Here is a 20,242-nt window from a genome sequence, read left to right on the forward strand (position 1 = left end):
TTGCTCCTGTTCCGGGTGAACTCCTCCCTCCAGCCGAGCCAAGTTAATATTTTCTAAACAAGCGCTTTGCTCGCCCTTCCGAGCACTTCTCTTCCAAACTGAGCCACGTGAGATTTAGGAGGGGGGCAGGGAGCGAGAGCCTTCTACTGGCCAGATGTCTCCATCCTTTCCCATGAATGACTGGCCGCCATCTGACCATTCTCCAATCCTTTGGTCTCTGGGATTCCTTAAAACCTCGCCGCGGTGGTGGGTGGGCGACTTTCAGCTTTTTCAATCCACAAGCCAGGGGAGGTGGAGGGCGTCGAGGCTGCTGTTTTATCCGCTTATTGAGAGAAGAAGCCCCACTGAGCTCAAGGAGACTTAGTTGCCAGTGTATTGTAAGTCACTTTGAGTTACCTTGGTAAAGAGGTGACCAACAAATTTAATTGACGGGTGGTGATAGACTTGCACTGCGACTCAAGCTGAGTAACACTGACATCTCAAACTGACTGATCTCCCCTAGTTGCTCCGGTCTAAAACGCCCCATTGATTCAATAGCATTTAGCGCTACAGGAACATGGGGATCCTACGAGCGTCTGCTCAGAAGTGAATCCCACAAAATCAAAGGAGACAGAGGCCAAGGAGAGAGTGGATAGGCTTGCCCCCTAAATGCGTTTGGATCACAACCTTGTGGCCGGAGATGTTCACCCGGAAGTTGCGGCGCAATCCTAATCGCGACTACTCAGAAGCAAGCCCTTGTCAGTTTAGTTTCCCCCCTACCCTGCACCCCTCTCTTCCTCTGAAGTGAACAACATTTAACCCACGGATCCTAAAATATTTATCGTAATGACAGTTCCTTTGGAATCAAGCTAGGACTTAATTCGAAACGTTTCAACTAAGTCTTCCGCTTGCATTTATTGCGCGTTAAGACACTCTGAGTTAAAAGGGGGTACTGGAAAACGGCAGCTTCAGATACATTATAGTTCGGTATCTTTTATTTTTAAAGTATCTCTCTCCCCTCCCCCCCCCCGATTTTAACGTTGAGTAAAGTTGCTTGGGGTGCACTTGACCTACCGCAGCCAATCCCCACCCCTTCAAATACTGTAGTCTGATTGCATTTTCTTCGTCTTTTTAAAAAGTGAGAAACCCAGATCCTCTCCCCCTCTCTCTTTGCCTTTGGGATTAGGTTGGTCAGGAGATGTAAAGGTTTCTTCTTGCAGTTTGGAGAGCCTCGCTGAAGCAGAGGAAGAAGAAGAAGGAGCGAGAATTGGAAGAGATGAAGAAGGAGCTTGGAATCTGAAGGGGGGATTTTCCCGGCTAAAGTGGTGGAAGATAAAAAGGGAAAACATAATCTATTTTGGAAGATTTCCAAGCTACGCTACATTAACCTTCCTAGGTAAAAAAAAGGGGGGGGTCTCCGTTCCGCGCTTCGCCAAGCCTGGTTTATCATATTTACATAAGTAGCCTTAAGAAGTGGGTGGGATGTATCTATTATGGCTCTAACGAGCTCACATTTCGCTTGAAAAGCCGGGCGAAGTTCCACTGCTGCTTTCCTCGCGATTCTGTTTGAAGGCAGACGCCTCCCCCCCCCCGCCCCCTGCTCGCCTGCATCTTTCCCATCATCCCACCCCCGGATTACCTTCACGGCCTGCCTACCGAGGCTTTGTGATTTCTGGAAATGAGATTTCGATTTCTAAAACAAGAAACCAATTAGTAACCAAATGAGGCGGAGGAGATCCACACCAATTGACCTAATCCCACAGGCACCGTTGACTAGGCAGGCGGGAGGACGGCGAACAGCCACCCCTCCTGCCCCCTCCAGAGGCGACCAGGCAGCTGCCGGCATGGCTGGCCGGACGACGAGCATCGATCGCGCTTGGGGGAGAGCCGTGCGGAGTGGGGCAGGAGGATGGCGTTTTTTGAACCACTTCTCCTCTGGCCCGAGGGTCGTCTTCTGATCTCTGAACCCTCGAGACTGAATTTCGATCCGGATTAAGAATGCCTCTGAGCTGCCATCCTAGGCGCTCTCCACTTCCAATGGCACAATCTTTCACAAAAGTGTGGGCTACTAGAGAGGGCTTGCGTGGAGATGCGTCGCCTTATTTTCTTTTTTCTTTTTTTGCGTTTGGTCTGGGTGAAGCTAACCGACAGAAACCTGTTCGATAAAGCACACACCATTGTGCTGGTTTGTGCAACGCAAACTAAGAAAGTCTCTCTCTCTCTCTCTCTCTCTCTCTCTCTCTTTTTCATTCCCTTTCCTCTCTCCTCTTCCCAAGTCGCTCACCGGCGCGCGGCTATTAATATTCAGAACTCGGGTTTCTTGCAACCTGCCTACTGCTCGAGCTGTTGCACTGAAGGCAGAGAAACTACATTTGGAAGCAGCCTCCGCCGAGAATAAAAAGACAAGAGGAAATCTTTTCAAAGTAGACAAGGTGCGCGCTGCAGGCAAGGTGTGCAGAACTAAAAGGGGCCTCCGGAGAATGGATCTCTTCTAGTCCGACTGGTTTCTCTCCTTCGCCCCCGCCACCCACCCGATCTAAGATTCCTCACTCGGATTCGTGTGCTTACAGTATGACAGTGGAAGACCAAACACAGTTCTAGGGAAAGCCAGCCCTAGCTGAGGAAGAGAAGAGAGGACATCTCTAATCAAGGCCAAGTGTTTGGGCTCGCCTCTTCTCACTCACCCAGCGGGATTCCACCAGTTACAAATAAATAATGGGAAAGAGTTCATTTAACAAAGAACTTAAACCTGGTGTGGTTGTTTTTTTTAAAAAAACACCATATAAGATTATTGTTATTTTTTTCCAATGTCTGTATCATTTTGGTTTTAGCAAACAAAAATAACCACATGTCTATTATTAAAGTCACAAACTGAATATAAAAGGCTTCCCAATATTATTACATTTACTTCTATTATAATGAATCACTAACACCCAGAAAACGTTTTCTCCTGTGTTTGCAACTTCAAGAATGCAGTTCCATGCAGCAGGTAAATCTATGAGGAAACCGCTACAATAGTGATAGTAACATTAAAAGCTGGGAAAACACCTTTGCAGGTATAGGGGAAGCTGTAGACCATTGCTGTACTGCTACTAAAAATTACTAAAAATCTGCCACAACATTAGTGTCCTTGTAGTAGCGGCATTGCCCATGTTTCTCACTGCAGTATTTTCCAGTAATAATAGCTGATAGCATTGTTTATTTTTATTATTTTATTATGAAATGGTTTGTGTTGCCTACTACAGCCTGCCCCACAGCAGGAGGGATATAAGAAGCAAAACAAGCTTTTAGTCTTATTCATACTAGAGGAATTCTTCTTAGTATCTGGGAGAATCTTACTTGCCCCACACCAAGCCAACCTAGAATTATTGTCTGTGTGCAATGCTAACGTTAACAAATATTGTGATCTGGATTTTATCTGCCTCTGTTCCACAGTTTCCCACCTATCCTGAGGGATTCTGATCTGGATTTCAGGAATCAACCACAAAATCTGCTTTCCTTTTGTAGTCATCCAGAACAGATTGTTCTATTTGCTATGCATCCAGTGCCCTAAAAAGCCTAACAAAGGCCACCTACCCAGTCAGCAGCTGTGGTGAAATTTGAATTGGCTCATCATTTCACCACCACCTCCACACTTCTTATTCCAAGGCAATTCGTCCCAAAGTAGACAAAATGGGTCTTGTTCCCAGGTAAGTGGCCATAATGACTGCAGTCGGAAATTCAGAAATTAGCTCTACAGATTTCAGTTGAGGCCTACTCCCAAGTAATAACATATAGAAAGCTGCAACTTAAAACCCCACCCATAACCCTGTTAAGCCCAGCTACTGCAGGAAGTGTTGAGATGCAACACAGCTTGCCTATAGGTTGTTGGCTTTGCATGGGAAAGAGTAGAGTAGATAGAAGAATCTGCAAGCATCCTAGACTGTCCTTCGACCTGTGCTGACATTCCTTCAGCTGCTGGAGGGAAACTCTTAGCGTTGCTGACCTAATTTCCTGCTCCTTCATCCTCAGCTTGGGAGAGGAGACATCTTTGTAGGCCTCTCCCGCTGAGAACAAAGAGCAAGCATGGCTCTTTGTGCATCGCCACCTCAGATTAGAGCGATGAACGTTCCCATCAAACTTCCTTTACTAAATGTAGCTTTATTACTTTCCCAATTCGGCGTCTCTCTGAGCCCGCATCTCAAGGTAAAGTGCGCTTCTCCAAACGGGACTCGGTGTTCAGTTCAGCTTTTGCTGGTGCATTCAAAACTCCAAATGCCACCCACTGCCAGATTAAAAAACTGGGGTCCTTAACCCACTGGTTGGAAGGGGAAGCAAGTCTCACTGAACCCATTACTTCGGAAAGGTGGGTTAGTGGCTCCATTCAGAAATGTTGGGAAGGGGGACAGGGAGAAGCTCCACTCTGTCGCTGCGCTTCACCCTCCCAGGTGGGTCATTCGAAAAAGATGTGGTGGTCGGACGCATGTTAGGCGCATTCGGAAACCTGGAGCGAAGGGTTTGGGTCCCCAAACGCCTCTTTCAAATTAGGGGCGGAGGGCAAACCAGCTCGGACAAACCTGCGCTGAAACCCTGCGAGGAAGTCCTAATGGCCTCTGGGAGACTAACTTCCTCGTAAGCATACAGCAGCACCGATAGGCTGCGATCCTATGCATGCTTTTCTGGAAGAAAAGCCCATAGAAACGCTGGGGGGTGGGCTTATATATCTGAGTAAACATGTCAAGGATTTCTCTGAACGTTATTTTTTCAGGATCCCAACCCCCCCAAATATTCCGATTTTCAAATGTGATTTTCTACTTTGGGTTGTTTCTATATCTAGTGGCCTTTTAAAGGGTTATTGAAGGATCAGGCTAATACTGAACATGTCTAATACTGTAGTGTTTTTGTATGTATTCAAAGCGCGTCCCGTACACATTTTTACAACAACACCGCAAGGCAGGCCAGTACCACAGTCCTCATATTTCAGCCGAGAGCCTAAGAGCTGCGTGTCCCCAAGAATTCACAGTACACTACCTGTGTGTCAACGCTCTGCATTATACCTAGCCAGAATCTAACCTTTATTTATTATTAGACCGCGGGGAATAACCTCATTTCCCTTCATACCATCCGACTGTGCAGTGATCTTTCCATGCACCTTTCTTATCTAGAGTAGTTCGCTGCCCTTGGAAATTGCAGTGTTGGCTTCCTGCAAACCTCCATTTCCGGCACCTTTCTAGATCACGCATAATTTCGTCCTACAGACCTGAGAAAAAATGTTGTTACCATTGCTACAGTGCAGGGCTCTTTACATACCGATAAGCAATAAAATAAAATAAAAATGGACAGGTCCCTGCCTCCACGGAGTTTACAATTTGAAATAAACAATGAGGAACGCAAGACCGGAAAGGCAGGGCTTCGGCTGAGATGAGCAGAATCCTGCGGCCGCGTTTATTTAGTATGTAGCAGGTTCGGTGGGAAGCAGGGAGGCAAGGATGAGACCCTGGGCTTCGGAGCCACAGTTAGGACCTTCGGTTTGTTAATTCAAGGACAATTATCCGACAAACACATTCTTTGAAAAAATGCTGTCATCAAACTAATTAAGGCAGAATACATGGAACTTGCCTTGGTAGATCTACTGCACCTTTCGACTTATTTCACTCTTGGGCTGAGTTTGCACTAAGGGCTGTGCCCAAGTCTAGGATCTGGGAATCCTGGGTTCAAGTCCTCAGTTGGCTACGAAACTCACAAGCTGATCTTGAACCAGTCACTGCCTCTCAGCGTGACCTACCCCACCCACAGCGTTGTTGTGAGGATAAAATGAAGAGGGGAGAATTATTTGCGCCGCCGTTAGCTCCATGGAGGAAAAGATGGAATATAAATGCCACAAACAAAACCATAAATAAATAACGCACAATAATAAAATTACCCTAAAAGTAAGTGCCAAGGGGAATGGTTCTCCCTGACACAATCTCCATCTATATACAGGTGTTTTATTTAGAGCAGGTGTGGGGAATATTTGGCCCACTAGGGTGTTGATGAACTACAACTCCCATCATCCAGAACAAGCCCGGCCAATGGCCAGAGGTGATGGGAGTTCTAGTTCAGCCGCATCTGGAGGAGGACAAAAGGCTCGTCACCCCTGGTTTAGAGAGACGGGGGAGCATTCCATCAGGTGAGCAGCCTGAAGTGGTACAGCTACTTCAGGAGATGCAACCAGCACCCAACGTTATACGTATATCAGACAGAGTTTCGCTCAGCAAACACGCTGCAGCACGATCTGCTCTTGAATGTGGACATAGTTCAGCCCTGGACCAAAGGAAGTGGCTGCAGTAGACATCTCGATACCTTCTCAGGTAGTCAGCCCGCCGTGGGTTTTTCCTAATCTACAGAAGAAAAGCTTGTCACGTTCTTTTTAGCCGAAGAGGCTCGGGCTGAACCTCAGCGGGTTGCGGATCGCGCGGCCGTGGTCACTCTGTCCTTCCAATTCTCCAGCAACAGTCATATACTTGAGAGCCACTCTCCGTGTCTGTCCTGGTCCCTCAAAAGCTGGACTGAAGCAACCACCTGTCTTGGCCCCCTCCGACCTCTAGTCTAGCCAAGGCCCCCTAAGAGGCCTCTTCTCTGCTCTACCGCTGAGCCACGGCCCTTGTGCTACAAACCAGGCTCGCAGGAGACGGAGGGAATGCGCGTGCAGCCCACCTTGACCTAAACCCAAGTATTGCTTCTTAATTGGATTGTTGTTGATGAGAAAGGAGTTACGGAAGGTCCCCCCCCCCTCCTCTCCCCCGTCTCCCTCCCTCCCTTCTACTGAGTGCTTAAATAAAAGTGCTTAAATAATGCCATCTTTCCAGATGGCCTGATCTGCTTTTACTCTCGACAGCAACAGGAGATTCACGGCTGGCATGCGCGGCACTTTCTGGTTCAGGTTGCCAAGGCGCTTCCAAATTCATCGATCCGGGTTCACGAGAGACAGAAAGCAGGAACAAGCCCTACTCGGAAGTTAAATCCCACTGAGTTTCTCCCAAGCTAAAGCAACTTCAGTCAGAACTGCAGCTAAAGCTAAAAGTCCCATGAACCACATTGGATTTCTCCAAGGAGCAGGCAGGCAGTTTTACAGACATTTGGCCGACTGTATCGCTTTCAATCCCAGTCTCTGGGAAGGGTTTCCCCCCTCGCTTTTTTCTCTGAGGTCAGCGCTCTCGGGTTGACTGTTGAGATTCCTTACAGGAGTGTGTCCCTCGTTTGGAGACAGTTCACCAAACGAAAACCTGGTCCGAATCCAGGATGGTGGTTGTTTTTATCTCGATCATCCCCACCCCGCCCACCAAGTCTGCCCTGAAACACCCAAGTTTGCGTTTAAACTGTGCAGTCCTATACATGCCTGCTCAGAACTTTGAGTTCAGTTCCGTGAGACTTACACCCAGCTAAATTCGCGTCTAAGACTGTCGATATAGAGTCTGGAGCCGTATAGATATGGAGCCAAGGTACCGCCAAGGTCCCACGTGAGGCAGAGGCCTTCTGAGAATGCATTCTGCGCTTCTCGGAAGTTTGCTGATTGACTATTTTGCTTATTAATGCTCACATTAAAATTCATAATACGTATTAATCTGTCTCTCCTCCGCTCTGGACTCAGAGGAGAGCAGGAAGAACAACTGTGGCGCATCTGCTTACTCAGATTCGGCTCAGTCTCCCTGAAGGCTCCAGACGAGGAAGGACTGAGTGGAGTTTGCCACATCCCAGGCTTGGCAGAGGCATGCGCAGTCTTTGACCCAACCCATTTCCCTCACCACGTGGCGGCCCTTCAGCCTCTTGGTTTGTCGAGGAGACCCTGGTCATCAGGCGGCCATTTCAGCCTGCAGCTTAGAAAATGAGCACCTTTTAAACCCCCTCAGCAGACACTTCACCACTTTCTCGCTTATTTTAAGGCTTCGAGGATTAATACTAATTCTACCCAGCGATATTATCCAGTGTCCTCTCCCCTCCCCAAAAAGAAGGCAGGAAAGCGAAGCGCTTGACTTCGAACTGGGTTGAATTGAAACACACAAATTCGAGTATTCGAATCCTAGGGGCTGGAGCAACCTCGACAAAATCAGGCATGCCTCCGACACCACCGGCCGGATTATTGGGGAAACTGGGATTATTGAGGAATGCCGCAGTCCTGTACACATTTAACCGGGCGGAGAGTAAGTCTCATTGGGATTTACTGCTGAGTAGATGTGCATAGGACTGAGCTGTAAATGGCTCGCACACAATCAGAGGAAAGGGGACTTGGACTGTCAGTCCTTTTAAGCGATTGTTTCAAGGGACCTCAAATTTCCTCGTTTCCGTGTATTTATTTAGGATGGTGTGTGTGTGAGGGGTGTGTGTGCTCTGATTACTGAGAACAAGAACCAAAGCCCCACACCGAGGAGGCTGACTTTTCACTTCGACAGACCCGGGTTCTGCCATATTTAGGTATCCAGTTCACGATATTTATTAACTAACTTTACGCTGGATCGGCTCAGATTCGACCTTACAGAACCATCAGTTGCTAGCGACCTCTACAAAATTTACGACCCTGCCCATTAAAAAGCACAAATCAGCTCTGTTTACATGCATATAAAAATGTACGCAGAAACAAAGTGCTGTTTGTCTTTAATAATAAGTGGAATCCGGTGGTTTAATATGCTGTGATTTAAATAATATCAATAAACGGTATATGTGTAAAATGTTTTATCCACACAAACCCCACTGCCACAAGTTTTTAAAAAAGAAAATCGTTAGGAAGCAGAACAGATATGGATTCATTCAGCCTTGGCAAGCAGAATCGTATTTTACCAGGAAAATAGACAAGTGAAAATAGATGAATCATATGCTCACTTACCTGGGGAAAAGTCCCATTAAACTCTATAGTATTGCTCTGTTAATCAGACCCATAAAACGATTCCGTTTTCCATGCTAACCATAACAACAGAGGAGGGGGGAAATTAACATTTCGTCCTGAAATCCTTGGGGAAGGGGGGTGAGGATGAATTATTTCACCACCTACTAACCTCACGACTGATGAAAATATCTGCAAACATCTTATTAATTAATACCATTACCACCACCACCATCATCATTTTTTTTATTCTGGCGATCGAGGCGGCTTTCCGCGAAGAAATTACGGTTTTTGCCAATCAGCCTGACCTCTGCTTTTCTCAGCCATAAATTTGCTTTTGGAGCAGTTATGCCGGGGCTTTCGTTCTGCACTTCACATTTCAAGTCCACATCAAAACTGGAATCAAACAAAGGGAGGCAGCTTAAAGGCTTTTAAATGAGAAAAACGTCTGTAAGAAAATAAACACTGAAACCCAATGCTCAATCATTTCCCTCAGCAGCAAGAAAAACAGCATTAAATCACCGATCCACGTGGGAAAGGGGGTTGTTGTTTTTTCTGCCTTTTCTCCCCTTTGTTGTTTTTGTTTTAAATACCGCCTCCCAACTAAAACAAGGCAATGGATTTCAATACTGAAACGCTAAACGCATTTATTTATTTAACAAAATAGTAGCTGCAAAATTATGGAGTGTAGAACTGTCGAGCTGCATTGCTAAGCGATTTTGAGTAACCCTAAGCTGAGCGGCGGGGGACGCGGGTGGTGCTGTGGGTAAAAGCCTCAGCGCCTAGGGCTTGCCAATCGAAAGGTCGGCGGTTCGAATCCCCGCGGCGGGGGGCGCTCCCTTGCTCGGTCCCAGTGCCTGCCAACCTAGCAGTTCGAAAGCACCCCCGGGTGCAAGTAGATAAATAGGGACCGCTTACTAGCGGGAAGGTAAACGGCGTTCCGTGTGCGGCTCTGGCTCGCCAGAGCAGCCTTGTCACGCTGGCCACGTGACCCGGAAGTGTCTCCGGACAGCGCTGGCCCCCGGCCTCTTGAGTGAGATGGGCGCACAACCCTAAAGTCGGACACGACTGGCCCGTACGGGGCAGGGGTACCTTTAAGCGGAGCGGCAAGAAGCTGCCGGTGCCTGTTCAAAACGCATGTCCCATTCAGTTTAATGGGGCTTACTGCTTGGTAAGTGGATATAGGATTGCCGCCTGATCGCAGCGTCCAGAATCCAACTAGTGATAGATTAACAGTATATATGTTTTCAAAATCCTCGCATTTCCTTATTTTTACTATCAAAAAATGATGTCAAGCGCCTGTTTAATCCGCCAGTCGGCCCACCCCAATGGAGATGGGATGATTTCAGAAGGAGGGTGTGTGTGTGTTTCTGGTCACGTAGTGCATAACGTACACATAGATAAACCCACGCACGCACAATGCACACAAACACAAACCCCACATATATATCTCAAACAATCGGAAAAATAGGAGAACACCGGGTGAGTTGAAATCAATGAACATTTTCATAATTATAAATCGACGTGAGAACCGCGCGGAAATTCCCTCCACGCGTTGTTCCTGTTTTAACTTGCACTTTTACTTTTGAAACACCGCAAAAGAAGTACAGCAACGAAGGTAGCAAGCCCTTTTTCGATTTAAGGCCTGCGGGAAGGATTGCCTACCTCACTCTTGCTGTCGTTAACCTTACAGCTCTTTTTGAAAACAACAGCAACAAACGATTGTTCTAGAGAAGAAATGAATACTTGGAGGCAAAAACTCTGGACTTTTGGACCGCTATTCTCCTTCCTAGAGGTCTAATTCTTGTAGCCCTTTTCAGAGAACGGTGCAATCCAGCTCCGTCCAGTCCACACCCGCCCATTCCTCACACATAAACAGCTTTCGTTCGTATCTGAAGAAGTGTGCATGCACACGAAAGCTTATACCAATAACTTAGTTGGTCTCTAAGGTGCTATTGGAAGGATTTTTTTTATTTTTTTATTTTTGTTCCCATGTACCTGAGTTCTCTCCTCTTGAAAGACAGGTGAAGGGAAAAAATGAATCAAACGCCTCACAGTTTCAGTTGCAATTTTTAAGCAAGACTCCTACTGGAACATAAAAAAAATAATTACGAAATAAGCGAGAGAAATATCAAGCGCGCACACACAAAAATACCGACAACCAACGAACCTTTCCATCGCAACCAACCGGCAGGCGAAAACCCGCACTTTGTGTTTCAAGGTTAGCTCTAATATTCGTTCCGCAGACCTCTCGGCGTTGCCTGCGTGAACCCTCCTCTCGACCCCTCTGTCTACCTGCCCCTCGGACTCGCCAGTCAAAATAGCCGTTTTATGTATTTGGGCAGCTATTTCATGCTTTCCACAAACCAATGTAACCGGGTCTATAGTTAATATCCTATTTAAATTACCAAAACTTCACTGAGGGACAGCCCCCATGGCTTCAGTGGAACTTGCTTCTGAAGACACCTCATTCCCCCGTGTTTAAAGCAACGAAGACCACTCCCTGGTTTGGGCATCGGTTAAAACGTTTCTAGAAATCTATCCGCTATGGTTTATAAACCCTTCCCTATCTGGAGGACCTGGGCCCTTCGATCTAATCTTGCACAGGTGTAAAGCAACAGCTACGTAATAACTGGTGGCCCTCAAGCATCTGAATGCAAACGCTGCTTAGGAAATATTTTAGACAAGAGAGACGAAAAGACGCGTGGCATGCTCCCAAATCGCTGAGCTGTGTTTCTCTCCTTAAAATATTTTACCAAACTTTAGTAATGTTTGGGGAAACAACAACCGCAACAACAGCTCTCTACAACAGATGGGGCATGGAAGCAAGACAGGCTTGATGGTCTTCTGCAGCATTTCATTCTGCGAATAATGCAACCCTTACAGCAGGGTTCCTTTAAAAATGGTTCTGTCGTTCAGCTACTTGGCCTGATTTGGCTCAGCCAAGAGTCCTTCGATCCCTAACAGACGGTCCCCGAACTGGGCGCTGACGTAGAAAGCCTAGCAAGGCGTCGCCATGGCGTCATTCTCTCGTTTGGCTCCGTCACTCGCTCCGTCACTGCTTGTTTCTGGGGAGGAAGTTAGCCGGCTTCTCACCTTTAAATGTGCTTTTGTCCTTGGAGGAGAGGAGGGGGTGAGAAGAGGAGGAGGGATGTCCCCCCTCTCCCATTTATTTGTAAAAGGATCAAGGCCAGAGCTCGTTCATAAACACAGGAAGGCGAAACGGAGTCCTGAATTTGACCTTTGCCCTCCAAACCGGCGTGAATACGAATTCACTTAAGATCTCTGGGGACTCGGAAGTAGAGAGATGCGGTAGGTTTAGCGAGGTCTGGCATTTCCCTTCCTTGCCTTAACGCAACATCTGGAGAGCTCAGGAAAAGGCAGAAAGCGTCATTCCCACCCCCACCCCCCAAAAAGAGAATTGGTGCAAAAATAAATTAATCACCTACTACTGTCTGCGATTGCGTGCCACGGCGCGTCCATTCTCACAACACGCCCAGACCCGGATCCTAAGCAAATCCCACCCTATTCCGCTGAGCATTTCAGGCCCTATGAAAAATTCGGGAGAGAGGCGATGTATTTGCCTGTCTTCAAGAACCAGCCAAGAAAAACAAGTCAAAATCCAGAAACCAGCGGTAGCTCCGCTTTTAAGTGAACCTGCTGGCCTTTGATGTGCTAAGGCTTCGATCCCAAGACGTAGAGGGAGAGGGAGAGGGAGAGAGAGCGCCCTTAGACCTGGGGAATCTAGTCCTACGTTGTTCAGCCGGGCTAAGTTTGCCAGGCCGCTTTAGATCAGAGGCCCAGCACAGTTGATGGGTTGCTGATGGTGCCACGTGTACTTCAGAGGAAAGAGATGGCTTGATAATACGGGGGAGGGGGGCGGTGAGCCCGTGGCCCTCCAACGGCTGCTAGACTCCAGCTCCCATCAGCCCAACGTCCAATAGCCAGAGGTGATGGGAGTTGTCATTTAGGATCTGATTCCCCCATCCCTGCCTTGCCATAGTAACAATAATGGTTTGGACGCCGCTGGTTTGTTTCTGCGTCTGCTTCTAAAGCTCGCTTTCCTCACCCCACTGCTGTTCTCCTTCCTCGCCTTCCTTCAAGTGGCAATCCTGAACATGCTCAGTCCGGACCACACACAGATAGATCCTGGGACTCCTTCCACATGGATACAACCATTCCACAAGGCAGCTGTGCCCGAGACCCTGCTTGGCGCCACTGAAATCGATGGGGCTTCATCTAGGCGGCTAGGCTCAGGCCTGTAGGCCCCGATCCCTACCAACGTGCTTGGAAGAAGTAAGGAAGACCCTCAGCCGAGTCCGAAGCCCAATTAGCTCTTGCAGGCTAATTCTCTCTGCGCCCCTTTCCCAAAATCAAGATATGCAGTGATTTTAACCAAAACGCAAGCCATCGCATAAGACGCATTCCCCATAACCCTTCCCTACCTTAGCCCACCCATATAAAGAGGATGGTTGAGGTGGGGGTGGGGAGAAAGAGAGAGAATGAGGGAGAGAGAAGCGGGTGCGTGCTCAGGAAGAAGTTAAATTCCCCTTGCCTGAGGTGGGATTTATTTCCTAATCGCTGGATTTAGGCTTGCTGTCTAGTGACTGCAATGGGCTTGGAAGCTCCTGGGTGTCGCGCGGTGCCCAGCACGTTTAAGATCGACCTTAATAATTAAAAAATAAAAAAATAAAAAATGTGGAGGGAGCCCACTTCGGGCAAGCACCGGAGCCAAAATCCAGGCCAACCTTAGCCATCCGTAGCTGGAGCTGAACACCTTTCAGTAAGATTTTTATTGAGATCTCCCCATACGATACAAGAATATCACAGCTGCCTAAGATAGAAAACAAGAAAAAGAAGCAAAAGAGAAAGAGACAACAGAGATAAAGGAAGTCCGAGCCCCCAAAACTTCTCTCGTTGCCTCCGAGTGTGGCAGACGCTGGGGGCCATTACCCCAGCAGCGGATCTGGCTCGCTTTGCCCTTGACCACCTCAATTCCCTGATGACTTTCGCTCTCTCTCCTCTCCCCCCACCCCTTTCCTTTCTCTTTCCAGACATTCGCCGGCTTACAAGCCAGGGGGAAGCTGGGACAGAGGATCAGCCCTTCTTTGCCTCCTCTGATTGCTCGCAGCCGACAAGCAACACCATATGCTTCTTCTGATCGCACAAGCCCGCGAGGGAGGCGCCGGTAATTGCACAGAGCTGCTGCAAAGCACGCTCCGGAGGAAGCCCGCCGGGACCGAGGAAGCGGGCAAATCGTGGCTAATCATCTTTGGAGGAACCCCAAGGGCCCCCCACGGGCCCAATACTTCCACAAGTTCCGCGTGGACAGTCGAAAGGAGCCGCCTTTTCGAAAGGGGGAAATTAGGAAGGGAGGGTGCGCATAAAAGGTCTCCAAAAACTGTGCGCCGGAATGATAAGGTGACTTCATCGCCTTTGCATCTTCTCTCCCTCACCCCAAGAGTGATTAGCACCCTTCTCCTAAACACGGATATTTGGGAGCAGTGGCTCAGTGTACAACACACACACACAGGTTGGATTGCTTTCCCAAACACAGAGCATTATCCAGCCGAAATTGAGCGCGCTTTAATCCCATCAGCCGCGGCATAAAGGAATGCGGCACGTGTGGTGTATGCTGGTGAAGTTACCGGCTCTAGCTGGATCATGCCCACCTTGAAATCAAGGGAACTTCCTTGCAAACAAACGAAAATATGTATGCGCAGAAGGGGAATCTGGAGGTGCCTTGGGTATGTGCAGGACGGTAAAGGGAAAATAATAATCATCATCACATCCCAAACTGCCTTGTTTTCATCTAATGCTTGTATAAATAACAGCAAGTTACGTGTTGCAAAGTATGGGTGCGATCCAGCCAAAGTTAATTGTGTTTAAATCCCTCTGGTTTCTTTTGCTGCTCTCTGAGCATGTGTTTAACTCCCCCGCTTTCGGAAGCTAAAAAGAATGAAAGTTGGATCCTGTTTTACGAAAACAGCCTGATGCATATTAATAAGTTGAACTGCACGTTGCAAAATATGCAGAAGGCACAGCTGCGTCACAAGCCCAGTTATTCTGAAGTCCCCTCAATTTCAAAGGAACGTTTTCTGAGCAAGTATGATTGTAGACTTTCTGGGAAATAAATTCCACTTCAACTTATTTCCAAGTGAATTTGGTCGGGGCTGACTTTCTGTAAAAACAAACACCTTGCGCTTGTGTTCTCCTCGATTTCATAACTGAAATATCCTGTGGATGCGATCGCCTCACTTCCCCAATAAAACTACATATGTTCTTAAGGCTATAGCTATCCTAATGATTTGTTTTCGTTAACTCCGCCGGGAGAAATTCCATTCCCCCCCCCCCCATTTCCTATACCCCCTGGTTTCCTGTTTATCTTTACAAAATATTGGTATCATCCTTAGTGAATTTTTCTAACCCCTTGCCTGATTTAAAAATAGCCACTGATCTTATAACGCCAAATATATATTTTAGATTAATCGGGATCATATTCATATCCCGATTCCATGTAGACGGGAAAGGAAGTCTCATTTGGTGACAGCAAAAAACACGAGGGGCCCTTAATCCAAAGAAGAGTTTGGAGCGACGCAAGGAAGTCCCACGATTCTCTTCCGAGTTCAGTCCCAACATATTTGGGATCCGAGTTTCACAGGAGAAAAGCCCTTGGCTTACTGACGTTTTTAAAGTACACAGGATCCTAGAGTAACAGTCTGATCTTTTTTTTTTTAAAAAAGCAAGTCGAACATTCAGCTAGGCAATGGGAATTTCCTCTTAAAAGCCGTTGCCAGAGGGGATCGAGGCCGATGTTCCTGGCTTTTCTTTGGATTCCCCCCCTCCCCGTTTGAAGTTTGTCATACCTTATTGTTAAGGAATCCTGTTCTCCCCCCCCCTTTTTTTAATCACTCTACTCCAGAAAAACACTCCAGCTATTTCCCCCATCCTAATCACCCAGAACGGGCAGTTAACGCGGCCTTGCTTCTTACGAAGAACTTTTAACACCAGGAAAGACTGTTTTTGTTTTTCGCTGACTACACCGACGGCCTTGATTCATGCCTTCTCAAAAACCTGGACCCTCGACATCAGTTCCAGATGTGCCACGTTCATGCATATTCAAAAGAGGCATTTAAATTCGTCGGCTCCTTCCTCCGCCCCCGCACCTTTCTCCACCGCGACGCGACGCATCTGTCCGCGGCTGCCTCCCTTTTTTTGCTCGGCACAGAAGCCCAGGGGCTGCGCGCTGTCGATCCATCCATGCAAATATTTAGCCTCGTATTAATTCATTTCCCCCACCTTCTCCTCCCTCCTGCCCAATTTATCTACAATAAATATGAGAGAATTGCCCTTTTGAGCAACGCACGTGGCTTCGCCGGGAGGGAGACGCGGGGCGGAGAGAGAAAATGCATTGTTTGTTTTACTGGAACAAGCAGCTGAGCTCTGAGCCTCGACGTGTTGACAAAGGTGCCAGCGGTTCCCAGCCAAACACATCCTATGTACCAAAGGGGAAAGTGTTTATGGGCAGGGAGGGAGAGAGGGGGAGCGAGAGAAGAGAAAGATTTATTTTTGAAAGAGAGTGGGGAACCACTCCAGAGAGCCGTCTGGTGCGAAATCTACACAGGCCAGAGGAACAGGGCCACGAGGCGACTCCTCCTCGACGGCTCCCCTAGTCCGCTCTTAAACTACTGGACCAGATGAGAGGAGGAAGAGGCCAGCACTGCGGGCTTCCTGGGCTATCAAGGACCTCCCCCCCCCCCCGCCCGCTGATTAGGAAATAGGGGTGGGTAGCTGAATCCCGCGACAATGGGCACCTACCTTCGGGGAAAACCACCCGCATCTTCAGGTAGCTGGTGGTGAGCCTGATGATGGAGGCTTTATCCAGCTGCGAGGTGATGGCGGAAGGCAAAGGCAGCAGTTTGGCCAGTTCGTAAAACTCGCTGTTTTCTTTCTCCCGCCTAGTCCGGGCCGCATTTTTGGACTTCTCTTTCATGGTGGTTTCTTCCCCTTTCTTTCTGACAGTGTAAGCTCCACAGATGCATCCAAAAAAATAAACAAAAGTGTGCGTGCGGGCGCCTCGGTCAGTTCCAGCAAAGCATCGTGAAATTGTTTGTTGCTTTGTTTTGAAATCACAAAGTCATTTTAAATTGCGGGCGCGCGAATGCTTAAGCTTCAGGGTGCGGGGTGGTGATAGATGCAAGACCATCTATTATTATTATTATTATTATTATTATTATTATTATTATTAAGGAGCTGATTATCAATGGGCTGTAAAAGTTGCGAATCCAGCTCTGGGAATCCAAAAGCGACTGGTAGAGAGGAGAGCGGCAAGATGGCTTCAGAGCTCAGCAATCCAGTCAGGGGGTACTTGATGCTTTCTTCCTGTCGTGGCTGAAAATGTAATTCCGGGCAAAAGAGACATGATAGCGTCTCTTCAAACGTTTGACAATCTCCAGGCCTCTCTAGCTCTTCCTCTCTCTTTGCGGGGGAAAAAGTGGCCGGGAATCTGCAGACGCAGGGACCGTTCCTTCAGGCTACTGTGAAGACAACAACGGCAGGGAGGTGAGACGGGGAGGTCGAAGGGTTTAATTCTCAAGGGAAAACATCGCACCTTGGAAGCATTCTGCGGTGTGTAAGTAAGTAAAGCCTTTCCCCGGAGGGAATGAGGCTGACATCCACCTGGGCATCCTTCCCTGGCAGTGAGTCCCACTGAACTCAGCGGAGGCTTGCTTTTGGAGTCAGGCACCTGTAGGATTACAATTTTGTGCAATCCTGCGCACACTTCCTTGGGTGTAAGCCCCGTCGAGCCCAGCGGGACTAGCTTCCGAGGACTGCAACTGGGGCCAGTGAGTGTCGCTTTCAGCATTGGGAATGGGAGGAGGAGAAGGGATCAGATGGCCTCCCTTGGAAGCGGCACTGTTTCAAGTGGTGCCCATTCCTCCGAATAATCGAAACCAGGGGGAACGCTTCGGCTCTGCGTAACTCCATTAAACAATACATCACAGATGCAGAGTCTTTAACCAAGTAAAAACAAAAAGTAATCACCACCACCACCATTATTATTTAGGGCCCAGTCCCATGCAGATGTTCTTATCACACTCTGTTGATATCAGTGTTTCTCAGATTCTGTTCATTTTAACAGGATTCGCGCAGATTTCCCCAATAATTTGGGCCCCTTGTTGCTGATATTATTAATTATTACTATGGTGTCAATCTCCCATTTCCTCCTAGCAACCAGTTCTTAGGAGAAAAATACAATCAGTGATGCAGCCAGAAAGAATTGTAGCGTTGGAAGGGACACCGACACCGAGGGTCATCTAGTCCAACGCCCTGCAATGCAAACGGTGCTTCCGATCCAGAAACGAGTTAGGCCGGATTCCTTCGCTTAACGTAGTGTCCGGTCTTGTTTGAAACCCATTTGAACCAGTTCAGCTATTAAATCCGGTACTCTGGCTTAAACACTTTGAGGATGGCGGCACCTGTGGATAATGAAATCAGCTAGTCCCTCCTCTCCCCCCTCCCTCTATTTGGATCTCAATATGGAGAGGGAGGAATGGTAGGATCAAACAGAGACCTCTGTCGCTCTGCCCTTGGAGAATCCTCCGCAGCTGATCCCGTTCGGGTCCCTTGCAAACGCTCCTTCCAAAATCATTCTCTTGCACTGCTACGCAGAGCTCCTTCGAAGGGAGTGCTCCCACCCGCTTTCCCCCAAAACAGATTTTCGCAGCAAGGGAGAGCATCAGATAACCTTTATCTGAGCGCCACATGGGGGGGGGGAGTCCGGATGATGTTTGGCCAAGTCCGAAGGGATCGCACCTCCCCGCTCCCCAAAACAGCCTCGGGGGCCCTCGCCTCCCCCGCCCTCTCGCGTGCCCTTCGGCCACTTACCTTCTGTCCCCGCGCCCAAGGTGACAATCTCGGCGCTTGAATGAAACTCAGGAAGATCCTCCCAAGGTGGAGAAGAAGTTAGCTTCCCCTGCCGCGGGCAATGGAGTTTTCCTCCGTCCCATCTCGCTTCGGTTTCTCCCAGGTTCGCCCTGGGCTCTAATCTGGGATGAAGAGGGGCTATTAATGAAGATCCCTTAATTTCCGGCTGAGAAATGCCTAATAAACTTCTGGATAGCCAAAAGGGCTTTTTAGCACAACTTCATTTCTCAGTCCTGCTTTCTTCTAGCCCGGCCTTAATGCCACTCACAGAGCTAGCTCGCTTCCTATTGGAACGGGGCTCCGAAAGGCCGGCCTCGCACTGGCTGGGCGGCGCAGTGACGTCACCGCATGTCGGACACACCCCTTTTTACCCTTGCGCGCGCCGCGTCTGGTTTCTGACCTCCGCGCTCCGAAGGAGGGGACGCGCCAAGAAGCGGCTGGATCGCTCCGCTCCGGGATCCCAGGGAGATGAGAAGGAAAGTACCCCGACGGCAGCTCTTCGACAGTCCTGGGGAAAGAGCACCCCGCTCCTATTTCTGCTCGCGCCAGGCTCATGTTAAACCACTTTGCTTCTTGCAACTGGAGAGACAGGAAGGTTTTGGGAGTCGTGGTCCCCGCTGGACCAGCGCTCTTCCAAAGAGGCAGATCCCTTGTGCCTGTGAACTTGGAGGTATCGAACGCAAATAACGCCCGTGGGAAACTCAAGGAAGAGTGAAAACGTTTAATGGCCTCAGAGTCAGACCCTAAACTTATTGGCCGGCGTTTAAAAATAAACCGTATCCACTTCTGTTGTCAACGGGGTTTCCTTCCGAGTGATCAGTTTGAGGATTGCTGACTCAAATTCGAGCACATTATTTGGAAATATATTTTCACGAATTTCTATAGGACCAATTTATTATCCGAGTTTAGGACAGAGGTTTACTAGCCTCCTCTAGAAACAGATAACAGAGCAGAGTAGTAATTGTTTAATAACAGAGCAGAGTAGTAATTGTTTAGGGTCTGTACAACCCACGCCTCCTTAATGCGCTCTCGTGCCGGTTTGAAGGACAGTCACACGTTGGGACGCGGCGCGCCACTCTTGACGATTCAATAAAACAGGAATCAGCTTTAAATTATCTGTTGGCAGAAAGTGGGGCGAACTGCACCAAGAAGAGGAAGAGGAAGAAGAAGAGGAAGAAGAAAGTCTTGCGAGCTGATGATAATGGAGGCGGATTCAGAACTGGAAGGGAAGAAAATACGCACACATACAACTGGAGGGCTGGCCAAATCCTAGGAGAGAGAATTAACCCCGCAATCCTCAGCACATCGTTCCCTCACTTCGTGTGTTTTCGGACGGCAGCCTGAAAGTGTTTCAGTTTCAGAAGCAAAAGAACGTGATTGTCAAGAGCTCCCTTAGCCAAGGTCTGCCACGCAAGTTTTCGCCTGGTGGTGGAGGGATTACAACTTCTCTCGTTTAAAGTAAACAAGCACCGAAAATGAGCAGATAAAATGTGTAAATGT

At 48.2% G+C, this 20,242-nt stretch overlaps 1 protein-coding gene across 2 annotated transcripts in view; it reads right to left on the bottom strand.

The window, feature by feature from the left end:
- The window catches only part of SIM1 (SIM bHLH transcription factor 1), a 59,912-nt gene extending 40,935 nt beyond the window's left edge, over window positions 1-18,977 (bottom strand). The window contains exons 1-2 of one of the 2 annotated variants that reach the window (XM_080999961.1): window positions 18,704-18,977; window positions 16,634-17,352 (exon numbers count right to left, since the gene is read on the bottom strand). In XM_080999961.1, the coding sequence (XP_080856087.1) occupies window positions 16,634-16,808 (175 nt within the window). In that variant the 5' untranslated portion in view covers window positions 16,809-17,352; window positions 18,704-18,977. Of the gene's footprint in view, window positions 1-8,987; window positions 9,054-16,633; window positions 17,353-18,703 lie in introns of those variants that run through there. The other variant, XM_080999962.1, reaches the window with a different exon arrangement.
- Between the last annotated feature and the right edge of the window lie 1,265 nt (window positions 18,978-20,242).

This window comes from Podarcis pityusensis (assembly GCF_964106645.2).
Source record: "Podarcis pityusensis genome assembly, chromosome: 3".
Lineage (NCBI taxonomy): Eukaryota > Metazoa > Chordata > Lepidosauria > Squamata > Lacertidae > Podarcis > Podarcis pityusensis.